General features: G+C 42.0%; 1 protein-coding gene across 1 annotated transcript in view; it reads right to left on the bottom strand.

Annotated features, from left to right (window-relative positions):
- The window catches only part of ESPN (espin), a 3,774,415-nt gene that overhangs the window by 764,909 nt on the left and 2,989,210 nt on the right, over nucleotides 1-20,296 (bottom strand). Inside the window, exon 12 of the mRNA XM_044063026.1 lies at nucleotides 11,068-11,094. Coding sequence (XP_043918961.1) covers nucleotides 11,068-11,094 — 27 coding nt within the window. The remainder of the gene's footprint in view (nucleotides 1-11,067; nucleotides 11,095-20,296) is intronic.

Genomic DNA, 20,296 nt, shown 5'->3' with positions numbered 1-20,296 from the left:
GCAAGATTTTTGGTTTGTCCTTCCTGACTTTCAGTAGGACCTTTTGGATCAGTGGAAAAGGTGGAAAAGCATATAGAAACAGTCACTTCCATGGAATGTTGAAGTCATCCACCCTCCAGGCAAGTGGAGAGTGATCCTTGGTGCAGAATTTGTTCAATTGTCTGTTCTGGCAGGAGGCAAACAGATCCACTTGAGGTGGCCCCATCGGTGGACATTGTCTAGAAAGGGCTCTCTGTTCAGCATCCACTTGTGCTGTAGACAGGATGTTTTGCTGAGAATATCCACTTGTTTGTTGTCCTGAGAGGGGATGTATGAGGCCTGCAGGCGAGGTCCCATATTTGTAGAGTTATCCTGCAAAGGAGGTAAGCTCTGGTCCCTCCTTGTTTGTTGAGATACCACATTACTGTGGTGTTGTCTGTGAATATTTGGAAGGGGACCCGGTTGGAGAATAGGAAGAAAAGCCTCCAGGGCCAGAAGAACTGTAGTCATTTCCCTCACATTGATATGCTACTTTTGAAGGCTAGGATTCCATGCCTCCTGTACCCTGAAACCTTTGCAGGTGGCTCCCCACCCTAGGTCTGATGCATCTGTATGCATAAGTTGGGTTAGGGAGGGAATTTGAAGTGGTAGTCCTGGGTTGTGAAGGATTTGTTGAATCCACCACCTTAGTTCTGTTTTGAGGCAGGGCGGAATGGGAATTAGTTGCTCTAGTGATTGTAGGTGATGTGACCACATATTTTGCAGGTACTATTGGAACTTCCACATGTGCATTCTTGCTAAGGGAAGCATAAGGATGGTGGCTGCCATCAGCCCTAGGAGTTGCAGGAATTGTCTTGCAGATATCTGGGGAGTTAGTGAAAGGTTTTGAAAGTGACTGAAGAGGGACAGGACTTTGTCCTGGGGAAGGAAAGCCTGCATCAGGTCTGTCCTGATCCTGCAGCCCAGAAAGATTTTGTCTTGCTGCAGGAGTAAGGAGAATTTGTTGAGTTGTGGGTGAAACCCAGGTTTTGTAGAAGGGAGGTGGTGAACCTGAGATGAGTTTGGAGGAGGTCTTCTGTATCTGCTAGAAGGAAAATGTCATCTAGGTATGGACAGATTTGGACACCTTTCATCCTGCAGCAGGAAATGGCCGGGGCTAGGCATTTTCTGAAGACCCTGGGTGCAATAGACAAACCAAAGGGCAAAGCTGTAAACTGAAAATGAGAACAGGGTCCAGTAAAACATAATAATTTTCTGTTGGAGGGTTTTATGGGAATATGGAGATAAGACTCCTTTAGATCTAGTGTGGCCATGCAGGCCTGGGCTGGTATTAAAGGGGGAAGAGTTTGAAGGGATAGCATTCTGAAACATGGTACCTTTAGTGGTTTAGGAAGGATAGATCTAGTATTGGTCTCCAAGGCACACCTTTTGTGCGGACCAGAAAGAATCTTGAGTAAAATCCTCTTCCTTCCTGCCCTGGAGAGACAGGTTCTAGTGTTCCTAATTTTTGGAGGTCTAATAGAATGGGAGGAAAGAGGTGAATTTGATTTTTGGGTGGAAAGGGGATGGGCCCTGGGATGGGTTTTCCTTCCAAGAAAGGAAGTATCCATTTTGAATGATAGTCAGTACCCACTGGTCTGATGTGATCTGTTTCCAAAAGGGGAGGCAGTGGGGTAGGCAGGCTGACAAAGGTAGAGGGCCAAGGCAGTCACGCATTGTTGGGTGCACTTCTATCCTGAAAAAGCTGTCTTGGAGTAGGTTGAAAGGAAGCAGGTCTGGAGTAAGTTTGCCTCCTTGTTCTTCTCCTGTGCCTGGTAGAGGAGTGGGTGCCGGAAGAAGGAGTTCTCCTGACAAAAGAAGTTTTTGCAGGATAATTCCTGTAATACTTAGGAATAGGAGACACAAGCAAATGTTTGATGTTCTGTAGCTCCTTACTTTTCTCCTGCAGATTTTTAAAAAGTTCTGGAGATTGTTTGCCAAACAAAAGGTTATGGTCTAATGGGGCGTCCATAATTTTAGATTTGAAATCCTCAGGGAGTGGTTGTAGGCAAAGCCAAGAGTATCTGTGGGAAACTGAAGCAGAAGCTGCAGAAGTGCCTCTGCGGCATCATAACTGCACGTAATGGAATGTCTAGCTCCCCGAGAAGCTAGTGACAATTTAGATGCTATGTCAGATTTGGTAGGGCAGTCAAGTGATTGGAGGGTTGTGAAACTAGGTCCAGGGCATATTTTACCATGCATGTTTGGTAACTGATAGCTCAGAAGGCCAGGGTGGAGGAGGTGTACACTTTTTTCCCAATCCTGTCCATGCTTTTGCTATCCTTATTAGTGGGCAGAAGAGATGCTGAAGGAATCAGTCTGGATTGCTTGTCAGGTGAGATAGCAATAACTGCAGGGTCTGCCAGGGGAGGGTTAACTAAGAATTTTTGGTCATCAGGCACTTTACAGAACCAATCCGGTCTCTTAGGAGAAGGTGGCTGTGAGTCTGAATTCTTGGATGCAGAGGTAAAAGCATCCATATAGGCAGGTGAGACAGGTGGGATGGCTGATGGGGAGGGTGATTCCACTTAAAGGAGTTCAAAATACCTCCTCTGGGTGTAAGTCATCTGGGAAGTGTCCCATTTGAAGTATTCTTTCATCTTTGTTATTGTTTCCCCAAAAGTAATATCTTCTGGTGGGGAGTCCCCTTCAAATTATTCCTCATCTAGGGAATAGTATTCCAAAGGAGAGGCAATTTGTGAGGCATAAGAAATAGACTCATTAGAAGATAAGTAGTAAGGTTCTAAATCCTCCTCTCCTTCTTGAGTAGTAGGCAAGGGGAGAGAAATGGCAGAGGCAGGCCTAGGACTAAGCACTGGAATAGTGGAGGGAGAATAGGTTGTGGGCCTAAGAGCCATAAAGGCCTACATCAAGGAATTAGTAAATGATTGCCAGTCTGGGACTCCTTCAGGGGTAGGAGTCAGGTGTTTGTTTTTTTGTTTTTGCTTAGAAGGAGTAGGTCTGGGAGAAGGCCTGGATTCTGGGGCCTGGGCTTCAGGTAATGGCATCTCAGTCGGTCGTCCAACTATTTCTGGTTCCCCCTCAACATCGGTAGGGACCGACATCTGTGCTGTCTCCGAGGATGCACATCCCGTAACTTCTGAAGCAGCTTCCTTGGTGGGAGCCATCAAAGTTGACGGTTCAGTCGAATGTCCCTCAACCCCTAGATCAGAATCTGGTGATGTCCGATGGCGGAGAGGCAACGGAGATAGGCCTGGAAACTTTGGCCTTTTTCCATGGTGGTTCAGTTGGAATGCCTGATTCAGGGTCCATCCTGAGCGCAAGCTTTTTGAGACGTTGGTTTTCTTAATATAAGTTGAGGGTGGCCAGATGGCTGTGAAGGGTCTTCGGAACAAAAGATTGGCAAATGGAACATGCATTATTGTCGTGTTCCTTCCCTAGACAAAAGACGCAACAGTCATGTGTATCTTTATGTCATATCTGATGCCGGCAATGGCATTTGCCCTTCTTAGCTGACATCAGCTAACGATAACTACATCTACCCAAGCTCAAGCAAAGAAATGGAAACTTTCCCCAGTGGAGTACTTAGCTTTTTAGAAGTCTTCGAGTGTAGGACCAAAGCGATCGATATAATGTCATCTGCAGCTGACAAGTTCTGAGGTCTGTGTGTGCAGATATCACATTTAAGGTCCCTGGTTTATGGCCCTGTGTGACATCCCATGCACCTACAGCAACCAGGCTTAAGCTTTTGTATAGGAGTCTACGTTCGGGTTGCCTGAGGCGGGGAATCCCACACTAAGAATACTGCAACATAGTAACAGAAGGACATATGAAGTTTTTGTAAAACAGAGTTGGAAACTGTTGCACATCTAGTTGCTGGTTGTGACACACTAATGGCAGAAGGACTGTATACTGAAAGGCATAATAATGTGTCAAGACTGCTGGACTGGGGATAATGCAAACATTATGGTGTTGAAGTGGCTAAAAAACACTGGAAACATAAGCCATGAAGCATCAAAGAAAATGATGAAGTCTACATCACATGGGATCATCCATTGCCAACAGTTCAAAAGATAAATGCTAGAAAACTGGATTTAGTGGTCCAGGAAAAGAAGATAAAAGTAGCATTGATCATTGAAATCACCACACCCAGTGACTACAGTGTCCTGCGTACAGACAGGCACAAAGCCCTAAAATATCAGGATCTGCAAGCAGAAACTAGAGCAATGTGGAAGAAAGAAACCCAGACAGTTCCGATAGTAGTAGGAGCAATGGGTCTTATAAAAAAAAAAAAAAAAAGTCTACAATCATATTTAGATACTCTACCAATACATGTAACTCCATATGAATTAGACAAGGAGTCATTACTGGGCACATTGCAGGTGCTGTGAAGAGCACTTTTGGCTGACATAAAGAGTGAAACAATACTAATTTCATGAACTTTAATCGTACTTTGACTTAGGAATGGGGTCCATTCCTGTCATGATATTAAAAACCCAAAAGATCTGGAGAAATTAAAAAAGGGAGGGACCACTAGCAAAAGCTACTGTAGGAGTCTCATGTGTAGTCTTGCCAGTGGAACTATTGTTATTGATGCTGCCATTGACTCTAGTAGTTGGAGGATTTCCCGAGCTGGAGCTATGTCCTGACAGAGTATCACCCGGAGTTGAGATCTGAGTCTTTCCAGCCCGTGGAGTGGGAGGGAAACTAGGCAAGATTGAGTATCGAAAGTTGCCCCTATGAACTCCAGTCTTTGAAAAGGAGTCAACTTGCATTTGTCTTTGTTTACTGTTAACCCTAAGTGTTCCATTAGTTGTAGAGTGTAATGAATGGCTGAGGCTAGTAGATGCTTGGTTGAGATGGTAAGCAGCCAATTGTCTAAATATGGAAACACCCGGAATCTTTGCAGTCTCAAGTGAGCTGTTACCACTGCCATGCATTTGGTGAACATTTTGGGGGCTGTAGAGAGACCAAAGGGCAGCACTCGGAATTGGTAGTGATTGGCTCCCAGCTGGAAGTGGAGGAATCTTCCAGAGCATTTGTCCATTTTTATGTGGTAATACGCATCCTGAAGATCAGTCAAGCACCCAATCGTCTTTCTCCAGAAAGGATAGTATAGACTGAACCGTGACCATCTGGAATTTTGTTTGTTTGACAAATTTGTTTAGGATGCTGAGGTCCAGAATTGGCCACCAGTCCCCTATATTTTTTGGCACTAAAAAGAACCTCAAGTTGAATCCGGATCCTATGTAGTCTGGTGGGACTGTCGAGATTGCTCTTTTAAGAAGCAGCTTTTGGATTTCTTGAGCTGCTGCTTCCCTTTGACTGGGTGGAATGTTGGGAATATGCTTTAGCGGTCTTGGATAAAGACTGAAAGGGATGTGATAAGCTCTTCCAATTATCATCTGCACCCAGAAATCTGTGGTTATCATCTGCCAGGCAACGTGGTGCAGAGAAAATCATCCCCGACTGCTTCAAGAGGTAAGCAATTGGGCTGCTCTTCAGGAGCACTGATAGGGTTGTCCACAGAAAAAAATCTCTGAATCTCTGATTATGCGAACCACCCTGTGCCTCTGAAGAGGCATCTTTCAGTTGAGTTCCCCCTACTGCCCTAGGGGGAAAACTCACCATGTGTGTCACGGAAAGGACCCTGGGATTTCTTGTACCACATCTTTCCACTCCTCTGATTCTTAGAGTAGGATCGTTGTGGGGTGGAAAAACATACGCCTACAGCAGACAAGGTCTTACCGTCCTTTTCACACCTGGCTAAAGTGTCTTTTACCTTGGGGCCAAAAAGAGAAGAGGCCTCTATGGGGGCATTCAGGAAAGAAGACTTAAAGGGACCCACAAAATCATATAGGTGCATCCAGGAGTGATGTCTTGTGATAACGCCTACACCTGCTGCTCTAGCCACACCTTTGGTAGAGTGAGAAATCAACTGCATGGACGAGTTAGAGATAGATTCCAGGGTGGCAAGCTGTGAGGCAACTTTGTCACATACCTCATCAGAAGCTGCTCCTGCTAGGGTTTCTGAGAGTTCTAAGGTTAGGTTTCTCTGAAGCCGGGTAAAATGTGCCACACAGTTCAGGGACCAAATTGCAAAGGTCACTGAAGAGTACACCTGCTTTCCTAGTCTGTCTATTGCCTGAGACTCCCTGTTAGGGGATGGACTGTAGAGCTCTCCTCTGCAAGCTCTTTCTTGGTGGCCATTGCCACAACCATAGCATCTACTGGTAGGCCCTTAGACCAGTGTGGGTTGTCCTCTGGAGGAGAAAGAATTTTGTCTGGTCTCTGGGGGATACGTTCAATGGTATCAGGACTCTTTCAAGCATGCTGCACGATGAGCTGAACCAGGTCATCTGCAGGCAGGGTCACCCAGGAAGTAGAAGGCTGGGCACAGAAATTCTGCAAGAATACAGACTCCTCAGAGGATGGGGTGGTGGACTTCCAATCTCCCCGCTGCTTCAAGATTTCCAATATGTCTCCAAAGGAGATATTCTCAGGGGGCGACTGTGGGGACCCTTCCCCTTCATTGTAGTCTGTATCTTCGGTAAGGGATTTTTCAGGGGAATCCCCGTGCTTCCTCTTGCACAATCTCTTGCGAGGTACCTCCTCAGTGGAGACATCTGAGGAGGACTCTGCAGAGTGGATACCTTGTGGAAGGATGTCTTGAGGCTCCTGTGCCTGGTGTCCTTGAGTAGTGGGCTGTATCAACTTCGACTCAGAGGGATGGGAGTCCAGAGAGGGGATGGGAGCCCGGAACCAAAAAAGACAACCTCAGGACTGGGGTCACATGCCACTCCGATGAACCCACTCCAAGGGAAGGGGCAACGAGACGACTCGGTTCCAACGGTAACATGGAAAAAACAGGTGCCGTACTAGGGATCACTGTGCTGACAGGCCAGTCTTGATCCCATGGATGGCCCAGCTCTGGGTGAGTCGATGGACAAAGGGTAGACTCCGGAGCCATGGGAAGGCCTACCAATGGAACCAAAGAAGTTGGAACCGGGGTTGGTGTTGGTGCCGAAGACTCTGATACCTCCAGGGAGGTTAAAGGAGCAAAGTATGTAGGAGTCCATGGTGAAAAATTCTCAGCTCCAGGTGGGAGGAAGGATTTGGAAGGAGTTGAAAATCCTCTGGCCCCCAGGAGCTGATCCATTAGCCTCACTATGTCCAGTTCTGAAAGGCTCCTGGAGGAGCGGGTGGATATCCCCGACGGGGAGTCAGGATGCTCTAGAAATGGGCTGCATTGTTGGCCAAAAAATGGACCCACTAAAGGGGAATATTGGATCCGAGGAGTTATTTCACCTTTCATTACCAAGGTCGAAGGACCAGCATGATGTATAGGTAGGGGGGAAGTGACCGGAATTGGAATGACTATTTTTGGTGCTGAAACGCAAGTCAGTAGTTTTGTCACAATCGGTGTTGTAGTTGGAGCCTGGTGAATAGGTGCCAAGGACGGCACCATAGCCAGCTGCTGAGGTGCTGGAACTAAAGATAGAACCGTGGAGGGGGTTTAAGACCCCAGTGCCGCGGATGTTGGTGCCAATTAAGAAATTTTAGCTTTTGGCTCCTTCAATATAGATTCACTGGCGTGAGGAGAGGAGGGTAAGGATTTGCTCCTCTTTTTATGTTCTTTCTTTGGAGGAGATGAGCCCTCCATCTCACAGACAGCCTCCGTGAAAGGAGATTTAAGGAGAACTTTAAGCATAAGCTTATTTTTACGTTCTGCCAAAGGGCGGGAGCTAAACCCTTTATAAATCTCACAAGTGGGTTTCACAGATAGGTGTGGCATCCCGAGACCGTAGACACAGGACATATGGCTGTTGCACTGGTCACAGCACGTAAAACCAGTTGTTCTCTTTTTTTTTCAGACATATTAAGGTCAAAAAATATAATTTTAGCCTCAAAGAAAAAGAACAATCAAATTACAGAGACATACTGTTAACAACAGTGATGCAACAATTTTCTTTTTTTAACAGTGGGGGGGGGGGGGTACCAACAATGGTATTGGGCATTACCTCAGAGATAAAGGAAGGCCTATATCAGCAATGGCATAAAGAGTACCAAACTTGGTAAAAAGGAAGAAAAGAAAGAGAAGGACACTCACGTAGATAAACAAAAGGTATGCGATTAACAGTAGGCTAACTAGATATATGAAAAAAATAGCAAACAAGGCTTAAGAAGAGACGAAATTCGAAAAATTTGAAAAGACTTAGCTGAGAGCTAGCCTGACACATCCTGATTCAGTACGCAGCAAACAAGGTCTGAGGTAATGTTGAGAGGGGTACTATAAGTAAAAGCTTAGCTCGAGTTTTTTGGCTGGCACGAGCTTGTTATAATGGCCGATTCGGTTCCAAGGACAGAACCAACACCCAACAGTAAGGAATGAATGAAGATTAACAACATCAGATTAAAAAAATCTGCAAGTGGAGCAGACTAAATTAGAGGTGAGTATTGAGGTGCTTAGTAAAAACAAGGTGGCAAATGGGAGAAGAAACAATTACTGAGGGGCTAATGTTAGATTCATAGACATGAGGTAGGCATAACATGGGGCAGGAGTTTGGAGGGGTATAGGGAGCAGTTGATAGTTATAGTTGTAATAAGTAGAAAATTAGAACAGATAGAGAATAACTGGGAGAGGAAGAAGTGTAAGTGAAAATGGGGGAGGGGGCGAGAAAAGTGAAGGAGGAAAAAGGGAAAGAAAGATTAGGTGGGGTGATTGCAGTTACATTTCCAAGTGCTGAATAGGTGAGATTTGAGGGCTGTCTTGAAAGCATGTGCATGGGTGATATTTCTAAGAGACATGGGAAGCTTATTCCATGCTATAGCAGGATGGTAGCTATAGACGTTTTGTCCTAGTGATTTTTTGGTTTTATGAACTTGGTCTGAGCTTCTAAGGGAGCGTAGATGGTTACAGAGGGAAATAAGAGAGGATATGCTGGAGCAGGAGGATGGTTTGTTTAGGATAGAGTGGATAATAAGTAATTGAGTAAGTAAGGGTTGGTTAGGAAATTCTAACCAACTAAGTGTTTGAAGAGAGTGATGGTGTTAAGATGGCATGTTAGCTGCAAATCTAGAGCTTTGTTATATGTGATTTTGAGTTTAGCTAGCAGAGAGGACTGTAGGTTACTAAGGATCTGAGAGCAGAAGAAGAAGTTAGGGAGGAGATAAGCCTGGGTAAGTGAGATTCTGGAGTTGGGGGTGAGAAACCATTGATTTCTGTAGAGCAGACCAAGTTTTTGGTGGGTTTTCATTATACAGTGGTGTACATGAAGTATTAGTGTTATGAAATAAGTTACCGCTACAGGTCAAGCAAAATACTACTTTGTCTGCCTTTAGAGCTAATCTTGATGATTAGAAGCGTAGAGATGTGAGGGGATTAGTTCAGCAGTAGAACACAAGCTATGCACATAAGATGTCCTGGGTTCATTCCCCTGCAGCTTCACAGTAGCTATCCTTTGGGTGTGGAGGTTTACATAATGGTTAAGGTCTGTTGGACACAGGATACAGGGTTTAATTATAACCTCTGGTTATTGGCTAGGCTTGTAATAGTCTGCAGACTGATAGCCTAGTATTTGCCTATGAACTAAATTTATACCACTGTTACCATGTTTGGTTCTGCCTCATTTGCCAGATGTCCACTATTAAGTACTTGCAAAAGGTAGCAAGAACTTTTAAGTGTATCTATTTAAAGGTATATATGGCTAGGTGTCTTAAGGTCACTTTGATCGCTTATCTAGTAATGTTCTTTGTTTCTACTTTCCTATGGTCCTAGTAAGACAAATACTAATAGATAATTGATGCAACAAAATATAAAAACAGTTCTGAGTAGTGGGGCTGGTAAAGAAGGCATACAAATTCAGCTAATGAACAAGCAAGTCCATACCTTAATTCAGCTATATGCTGCAAAACAGAAAAATAACATATAGGGTACCGAAGACTTAAAGAAAGCTGTGTTTTTTTTTTCTGTCATTTTAGTAAAGAAGATTAAATCTCAAAGTTGCTAATGAGCTTTATTTTGTAGTTGTCAGTTTGATTCTCTTGGCCTCCATGTGCCTACTGTGTGTTTTTGAGCAAGTGATTTAACCAGATAGTTTTTTCCAATCACTGCTGAAAGGAGGGAACTGTGCCGGTCGGGGGTGGGGTGGGGGGGGGGGGGCAGCAACACAAACGCAATACTATTCATCATGCTTGATTAACATACTGCAAAATACCACATGGATAAAGTATTATTTGCTTATCCCAGGAAACATAACAAAAAGCTCATCTACCCAGACAAACTCACCATTACAATATGGTAGAACGCCATGCTCCAATGTGGTGCATCTAAAGAGGTCTGATGAGCTCTTTACTTTCAGAACATTCAGTTACTAAGCTCCATAAAACCAAAAGCCCTTGAAACTTTGCCAAGCAGCAACAGAACAAAACATGACAAGCAAGTACTGAAGTGAAAATTAGAATATCAATACATGCAATACATTTGTACAAATAACTACAAATGCAGCAAACAGCAACATGAAGTATTAAATTCATAATAAAAAAATTGCATTGTGAGTTTTCTTCCTATGTATTCCTGATTATTTTGGTAATAAAATATCAGTTTCTCTGGTATTACTTCATAATCTCAGGATTAATTAAAATATATACAACAGATGAAAATGCTAAGTGGCTATATTATGTTTCACATGGAAAATGTACTGCATAGTGAAAGAGAATACAAATCCAAACAAAAGGAGTATGCACATTACTGAACATAGAAATCACAAAGAAAGCATATGTTAATAATGCTAGGGAAAATGTCTCATATATAATATCAACATACAAAAAACTGCTTTTGACACATCTTATTCACGTTACAGTTTAATTCTCTCTTTTCTCTTGGTTTGGTACTGTATGAATCAAAATGACCTAAAATGAAGATAATGCTGGGGAAACAATCTCAGAATTAAGGTTTTTCAAGACTTTTACAGGAAAGGCCATCCAAATGTTTCCCTTCATTTGCCTGAAAGTTTGCAAAAAAGGAAAACAGTAAACATGAACTTGCTAGAAACTGCTGAGAAAAAATGAGAAAGCTCCAGTACTTACCTCTCATCTGTCTAAGAGCCTTCACTTCTGAGTAAAATAAGACATTTGAGTGAGGCCCAGGTGTCAGGACAGTTAGCAGAAGAATACAGACGGCAGTGAAGCATGGAAGAACCAGCGTGCAGCACACAGGATTAAGCATCAAGGCACAAAGAATGAGAAACAGCAGTCCGGTGACATCATGAAGGCCACATTGGCACAAAGAAAACAGGTTGACCAAAGGGAGGATACGTTGAAACCAAGTTAAAGGAAGGAATGAAGGACAGGAACAAAGTACAGAAGAAGGAACAAAGAAAGGGAAGGGGGAGGAGGCAAACCAATGTATGATAAAGTGAAAGAGAGACGGAGAAAAAGGACAGGGTAATCAAGGAGAAAAGAGGCATAGACACAGGAAAAAAGGATGAACAGAAGAAAAAAATTGAAACATCCAATGGAAAAGAAACACACAACAGCTAAAACATAATTCAAAAGTACAACAAACAGCTTAAGGTACTTTATTAAGAAAACAACTGATCTATAAAATAAAATTACCCAAACTAAATAATACCAAGACAAATGAGCATTTTTTTCTGGCAGTTTATGTTCCATTCTTGTAAATTACAAATAAATGAATGCAGTAACAGAATGAGTATGTACATAAATGAAGTTAGTAGATGTACTGGCAAGGTGGGTACCAGGGGAAGAGATAAAGCTAGAAGATGTCAGCATGCACAGGAGTTGTCACCAACAGAAGAAAACATTCAACTGACAAAAAAATAAATAAATAAATATGTGACATCATGATCCAAGTATCGAGCTCTGAAAAGGTCATCTCAAAACAACACAGGCAGGCTACAGTTTGAGTAGAAGGGATGTCATGCAACTGTTCCAGTCTTCTGTGTGGGTTCAGTCACTTTTCTGCATTTAACTCCTTTAACTGTGTGAGGCATAGTTGACCAAAATATATCCAGGTGTTGCCAGATTGGGTTTTTTTCCCTTTTCATCTAGCTTCCATTAACAGAGTTGGTAAACTAAGTAGGGTATGCAGGACACAGGCCAATTTTTTTTTTATCTTCCAGTAAAAATCATTTTATTTTTTTAAATGTTTATTTAAAATATTGATTTATTTACATTGGAAGGAAAAAACTGCTAAAGAATGTGGCAACAAAAGTACATTTTCAATAAAACTACTGCACACACCTGCCAAGAGGCGGCAAATGGAATGAAATAGGGGTTACATAACATACTATATATGGAAAGAGTGACAGAGATAAATATCAACATACTTCAATATGAAAAACCTTAGAAAAGGAAATGGGTCCATAGAAAGGGGTCTATATTAGAACATCGAAGTTTCAAACCTTCGAATGTTCTAATATCGAACCCTATTCAGAGAAAGCTGAAAATATCGAAGCAACAGAAAAACAAATTTTTTCCTAGGGAAAGAATTCGGTTGTCCGTTTCTGTTGCTTCGGTATTTTCAGCGCTGTGGTGGAAAGTTAAGGGTCGGGTTCAGGTAAGTGTGCGACTGAGTGTGGGTTAGGGTAGTTAGGGTTAGGGCGTGGGTTAGGTATGTGTGCGACTGTGTGGACGTGAGGGGTAGGGAGGGGTTAGGTGAGTTAGGGTTAGGGCGCGGGTCAGGTAAGTGTGCGATTGTGTGGACAGGAGGGTTAGGGTGAGGTAGGTGAGTTAGGGTTAGGGCACGTGTGAGGTGACTGTGCAATAGTGACGGACCTTAGGGTTTGGATTTTGGTTAAGGTAAGTCGATTGTTACTGGTGTGTGTATAGTTTAGTGTAGGGTTAGGTGTAAGATTTTAGGTGTATGTGTGTGGATTGCTGTTTGTTTGGTGTACTTGTGTTGTGTGTATGTGTTTTGGAACAACAAATTTTTTCCCTAGGAAAAAAAATTGTTGTTCTGTATGTTCTATGTTTTCAGCTTTCGCTGAAGAGGGTTCGATATTAGAACATTCAAAGTTTTGAAACTTCGATGTTCTAACATAGACCCCACAGAAAGTATGTTGTAAAGGACAATCAGTGGAAAACAAACTCAGTTTGTTTTCTTGTGTCTGTGCAAAAGAAAATGATGTAACTTGCACAAAATGATCACTAGACACAAGTAGAACACATTACCCTGTGGTTTGTGGCACACGGCACCACAGAACCGACTATACATTACTACCAAATAAAATACGAATTAAACGTATCTGCTTAACATTGTAGCAACGTATGCAAGTAGATAAGAAAATCCTCATCAGCTCCTGTAATGTGTAAAAAACACCCCTGGTACTTGCTGCAAGCCTCCTGTCTGTGTATGTGTGGGTGGGGAGAGAGAGAGAGAGAGGGCAATGGTTACTTGCAGTTGTGTCCATAAGTATTTATTTATTTTATTTATTTTACATTTGTTAACCGGGCTGGTCTAGCTGGATACATATCCGTTTTCAGTAGAGGCCCGAGGAGAAAAGCTCCAATACACAATGGAAGTACATATTTAAATTACAAGATTCAAAGTATTGTTACAAAAAAGAGAATATAGCGTACATATGCAGGAATGAAAATTTACATAGATGTTATATAAGACAAAAGGACAGACAGGAAGTTATACACAAAACATTGATTTCGTTAATGATACTGGAAAATAGACTGAAATCAGAGATTTTCCTTATTACTAAAAGGAAAGAGAGATTTTAGAGATCTGCAATTAGCGAAATGGGCTAGGGATATGGGACTAGAAGTTATGAGATATGTAGTTAGTCAGGTTCTCGACATGGGCATGTCCATTGTGTGGAGAGATATTCTTTAAGGTTAGATTTGAACTGATTGAGTGAAGTAGTAAGTCTAAGGTTGTTTGGCAGGAGTTCCACTGCTTGCCAATGGAATTGGCGTAAAGGGCATCCCCACCTGAGTTTTTTGCTTTAATGGTTAGGATCTGGATGCTGTTTGATGATCGGAGACTGTTGAGGTTAGTATATGGAGTCAGAATTTTGCACAGTGAGGGAGTTCTATCAGGATGGTTGATTATTTTATAAGCTTCGCAGTTGGCTAAGTTTGAGGAGATTTGGCAGTTCCAACCAGCCAAGTTTTCAGATTAAGGCAATGATGGGTTCGATAAGGGGAACCTGTAATAAATCTGGCAGTGTGGTTGTAGGCAAGAGAGAGCATGTTAAGTTCACGTTTATTGAGAAAAGAGAGGATCGGGGAAGCATAGAGGAGGGAAGAGAGGAGATGGGTGCGGGCAATAGTTAATTTGGTAGTGGGAGTTAGGAAGTTTTAATTCTGTACATAGATCCTAGTTTTTTGTTAACAGACTTTACTGTTTGGGTAATGTGTATGTCGAATTTGAGCTTATGATCAATAGTGACACCTAGCAGTTTGGTACTGGTGACAGGGGTTATGAGGGTCCCATTATTGGATTTAATATGAAAGGTTATGTTGTTAGTGTTTGGGAGTTCTTTGCCTAGAGGTGAGAAGACGTTGGGGAAGAAAAGTAATAGTTTGGTTTTAGCTGGGTTAAGTAGGAGTTTTAAGTCAGTGAACCATTTTCAACTAGTGGAAAACAATGTTGTGTGGTCATTTGGAGATTCGAGAGGGAGACGTCGGAGCAGATTAAGGTGGAGTCGTCGGCATATTGTATGCAGGTGGATTTAGGGATGACTGATTGAAGGTCATTTATGAAGATGGAAAACAGAAGTGGGCCCAGTATCGAGCCCTGAGGAACACCTATGGTATTAGGGAGCAGTCCTGATATTCTGTTTTGCCACAGGACAGCTTGTTGCCTACCAGTGAGGTAGGCATTGAACCAGTTTAGTGCTGGAGTGTCCAGACGTAGGGTTTCAAGGATGTTGAGCAGGAATTGATGATTGACCATATCGAATGCTTTTGATAGGTCCAGAAAGAGGGCAGAGGATATGAGTTTGTTATTACGATTGTTGTTGATTGAGTCAACAAAGGAAAGGAGGGCAGTAGTTGTACTATGGTGTGGGCGAAAACCATGCTGGGCATTGGACAAGAGATTATTAGAGGTCAGATAGTGAAGAAGTTGTTTGTGGATGCATCTTTCCATGATTTTCGCTATCGGGGACAGAATGGCTATTGGTCTATAATTTGACGTTTCCAGGGAGGTACCTCCTTTGTGAAGTGGAATGATATACGAAGTCTTCCAAATGGAGGGAATGTTCATCTCAGTTATAGTTCTATTTATTAGGATTGATATGGGGTAGGCTATTTCATCAGACGCAATTTGTAAGAATTCTGCAGGAAGGTGGTCAGCCGCTAGGGTGGTTGGTTTGAGTTTTTTTAGGAGGGAGCGTACATAGGAGGAAGAGACTGGCTTTAAATTGAAGGGGGTAGGGGTGTCAAGATGCAGTTTAGCAGCAGGTGGGGAAGTGGAGGTAAGGTGACTGGCTAGGGTTTGGATAGTCTCAGTGAAGAAGGAGTTAAAGGTGTTGGCTACTTCTTCTTGGCCTTTCTCTAACAGTTTCTCAGGGGTTGGGGTGGAAGTTTTGCCTGGGTGCAGAAGGTTGTTAAAACCTGCCCAGAATTTCTTTGGGTTGTTCTGGTGTTTTTGCTGGAGGCTGCAGAAATATTGTTTTTTGTCTTGGGTAATGGCAGTTTTAGTGGCGTTTCTTAGTTGTTGAAATTTATAACGGTCTTGGGGGGTTTTTGTGGCTCTCCATTTGTCCCAGGCTTGGTCACGAAGTTTGATTTTGGATTTAGTATCACTAGTGAGCCAAGGTGCTATGTGAGTTTTGGTTCTAATTTGTCTATGTGGAGCATGTGAGTCAAGTATCTTAAGGAACGTGTCATTGAAGTGGGACACACTCTCTTCTAGTGAAAGAGTCTTTAATATGGTCCAGTTGCAGGATTTCAGGTCGGCAAGAAATAATTGAGGGACAAATTTTTTTTTGTTTCTGATTAGTCTATATAGGGGGGTGTTAGAAGTTGGGCATTTATGTTTAATGATATAAGTTATTAGGTGATCGCTGAGGTCACAGGGAAGGGTACCAGTGGTGTAGTTATTAGAGTCTCTATTAGTAAGGATCCAGTCAATAATACTTTCTTTTTGAAGTGAGTTGCTATTTCTGGTTGGGGATAGGATATTTTGGGAAAAACCATGTAGGTTAATAGGTTGTGGAGTTTTCTGGGTAGAAAAGAGAGACCAGTCAATGTTGACGTCTCCAAGAACTATGGTTTCTTGTGGGTAGTTGATGGCTAGCCAGCTCAGGGATTGCTCCAGGTTTTCTGTGTTCTTCCCTGGTGGGATATAGGTTACAATAAGGTTGATGCGTTTTTGAGTGTTTAGGCAGACCTGTAGGGCTATAATTTCTAGGTTTGAGATCTTAGGAGGTTGTACTTGGTTCTTCAGGATGTTCAGTTTATTTTTAAACATAATAGCTATTCCTCCACCTTTTTTCTTTGCACGATCAGCCCTGAGAATATTGTACCCGGGTGGGAGGATCTCTTCATTCTTAGTAGTGGGTTTTAGCCATGTTTCGGTTAGACACATGATGTCAGGGGAATGAGTAGCTATGATGGCGTGAAGGTTGTGAATTTTGTTGTTAATGCTTCTTAGGTTCAGGTGTAGTATTAGAAGGGAGTCAGTAGATTTTCGGGTTAAATTATGGGGATTAGAAATTGGCATAGTGGTCGGACCTGGGTTTGGGTGAATATCTCCGTCGATGTTAATACAATTTTTCAAGTAAACTAAAAATCTTTGTAATTTAAATAGGATTTTGAGATTAGTTTTGTTATGTGGAATTTTAGGGTGTTGAAGTGTGGGGTGGACTATTTTGGGGGATACATTTTTGTCCTGGTAGATTGAGGGTGGAATATAACTGACATGGAGATTGAATTGGGAGTTGGTGTGGCACTTAGGGAAAGGAATGCCTATAAGAGTTTGGTTTTCATATATTGTTAGGATATAGGTGGTGATGAGAAGTATAACTATGATGGGGGTAATAGTATAAGTGAAATTTGCCATACTGAAGAAGGGAAAAGGGTATCGAGTGGGGGAAGAGACTTTGTGTGGGATTTGTTAGAGGGTGTGGGCCTTGGGGTGGGAGGAGTTATGGAGTTTGACAAGGGAGCCTTGGATTTGTTAAGTGGGAAAGTGGGAGGGACTATTTGTAGCTATAAAAGTAGGGATACGGGGGGCGGGTGGGATAAGGGGGCAGGGAGGGGAGCGGAGCGGGGCCTACACCGCCAGGAGATTTTGCAGGGTCTTAAAGGTAACAATTGCCACTAGTATAACTCAACACAGTGGAGTTACTAGTGCTGATATTTATAATGATACAATTTTTCCAGGCTTTGTATTATTAAAGTCTTCAAGTTGGAGTGTCAGGTTCTTAACAAGGACAATATAGTTCTCTCTGAATAGGGTAATAATGCTTTGTGTTTACCCTGAGTTTTAAGAAGAGTTGAGGCTGCAGGTTTAGTTTTCGTTTGTGGTCCTGATGGGCGTGATGTCAGGTCTTGGGAACCACAGGAAGCTAGGCAGGGGAGGGGGCTACCTATGATACAAGTGAGGGAGAGAGATATAAGTATTAGAGTTAATAAGGTTGAAATTAGTACTAGCAGGCTAAGACAGCTATCCTGTTTAGCCACAAACACACTCAAATGCCTTAGGAATGTGAAAACAAGTTATGACAATCATGCCTGCGTGTTATAGAAAACCAATTCCTAATCCAAGTGAAATGTATTACAGCCTCTTATTTCTGGATCCTGGCAGCAACACACTCATTTTCTCATTTTGCCAGAAGTGATTCCCTTTTTGGGGGAATTTCCCACTTTTTGACTAAGTGCGACCACAGTTGGTATACACAATTTCGGGAGTGGGATTTTTGGCAAGATGTTTTAGGGGAATGCAGTTTGGTGATTCCGATCTTCAGTGCATTTGTTTTCATTCACTCATAGTGGAAGCAGTGTCTAAGAAAGGACATGCAGTTTGCTTTCCTTTTTGAATGTGTGCACACTTGGTTCTCAGCTCTAAGTAAACAATCGCTGTTCAGTAGTCTTTCTTAAACTCAGTGGTTAAATCAAGTTCTGTATTAAGGGTTACACTCATATGTTGCTGTTCTAGGACTAACCAAGATAATAAAATTATGCTGCTGAAAAGTCTAATGCAACATCTTGCTACTTTTCGCTTTTAGAGAATTGCAGTTCTAATATGCTATACAAATGCCTCAAATGAGATATGTGCACTTACAAGTAAGCAATAAACTGAAACAGAAGCAATGGTGTAGTGGGGCTTGATTAATTCTACCCATATCACTGACTTGACTCTACAAGTAACACTAGCAGTAGAAAGTAAAAGGTGCCGTACATCCACAACCCAGTCTCTAACCTAAAACCACCATATTTTTAAAAAGAAACTGTAATACTTACCAGAAAGCCATCACCATTTGGACCACTTAGTATGTGTGTGCACTTGTGTATATACATGTACAAACAAAATGAAATTAAATTGACTGAGGAAAACTGCTCGATCTTCAGTTCATCAAACCACACACCCAGAATAACAAAAAACAGCATTTTTTGCAGGGGTTAAGCTAAAGTGCACTGCTATTTCTTCTTCTTTTGGCTAGACAGATAGATATCCATAATGGCATTGTTTTCATTTCAATGTCTTATCTTCAGAATTTATGGACAACACTAAAAGACCCATATAAAGGATGCTTTTTAAATTACTAACACTATTCACTTACAAGGCTGTTAAACTGCAATGTCTGTACTGAATTAAGGCATGCATAGAATGGGCATGCCTTAGTTGAAGGTTGGGCATCGAGCTGGCACCTTGGCACTGTAAAAATCTACTGCCAATCATCAGCAGACCGGAGTTCCGCTGTGGCGACCCCTAACCGGGAAAAGCCGAAAGAGGAACAAGAGGAACATTTCTAACAAATACTACAGGTAGAATGAGCATCAGTGCGGGTGAGGGTCATGCATGTGCGAAAAGTGTAATAACCTCTTATGCTACTTATGTTTCAGTTCCCCCTGTGTCTTAGAAGAAACCATCCCCTATACAAAAGCGCGCACACACACACACACACACACACACACACACACACACACATATATCTTTATATATGTGTGTGTGTGTGTGTGTTCCCTTCAGAATATCGAAGCTTTAAAACTTCGAATATCAAATGTGTGTGTGTGTGTGTGTGTGTGTGTTCTCTTCAGAATACTGAAGCTTTAAAACTTCCATTGTCATATGGTCGAGACCATATGATTGAAGTCTTATAATTTCGAACGTTCTGAATGGAGACCTCCATACAGCGCAGAATGGGAAATGTTCCCTTTTGCTCGCTGTAGTGCGATCTCTGAGTCGATATATTTAAATATCAGGGGGTGTGGGGGTGCAGGGAGGCTTGCCCCCCCTGCAAAAACGTTGAGGAACATGATTTTGTTTTGTTTTTATATTTACTACAGAATTTCAAAGTTTTGAAACTTTGATCATATGGTCTCAACCATAAGAAATTCGAAGTTTTAAACCTTCGATATTCTGAAGTAAATCCGTATGTGTTCATGCATGACACTTTATTTAAATTAGGCTAACAGAGCTGACAAGTATTATTTTTCAGAGATTCACATGCACACAGAATGTGTAATGAAAATGGGTTCAGATGGTATGTGAATTTACACTTTGAGTGACAGGCTGAATGAGGAATAGTCAACAGTGGTAAAGGGCAAAAAAATAGTAATCCAAAGCAAAAATGATACAGGCACAAAGTACTACTACATGTAAAATAGTGTCTTGGAACTCACAGGACATCAAAGTCCTCTTGCCTTAAAACTAAAGTTGGAAACAAAAAGCTACTAATGGGTCAAATAACCTTTATTTGACATTGAATTCTGTCAGTATTACTGACTATAGAAATACCAAAGGAAACACCTCTAGGAAACATTTTTCTGTCAGCTGGCTATGAAAACCTGCACTGTTGGGAGAACAATCTGCGAGGTCCAAAATACACAATAGAGTATACAAACAAAGAGTTAAGCTTATTTCCCCAAGCCGTTAACCATGTACTCGTAAGCACTGAAAATAAAATACTTTAAATATCAAGATGAAAGTCATAAAACATAAGGGATACAAGAAAATATTTGTTATCAATAATGATCTTTTACTATATTAATATGAATTTGTCAGCAAAACAGACAGATGAGCGCTGTGTCATGTTTAAGAAAAATTCAAACATTTCCCATACAAAAAATTCAAACTATGGTGGATAAAATAAAAACCTGATTGGTTCATATA

This window comes from Protopterus annectens, chromosome 2.part1 (genome assembly GCF_019279795.1).
Source record: "Protopterus annectens isolate FY-2018-M chromosome 2.part1, PAN1.0, whole genome shotgun sequence".
NCBI classification, from domain to species: domain Eukaryota; kingdom Metazoa; phylum Chordata; order Ceratodontiformes; family Protopteridae; genus Protopterus; species Protopterus annectens.
Note: the sequence above shows the minus strand (reverse complement) of the source record. Positions and strands in the feature narration are given on the sequence as shown.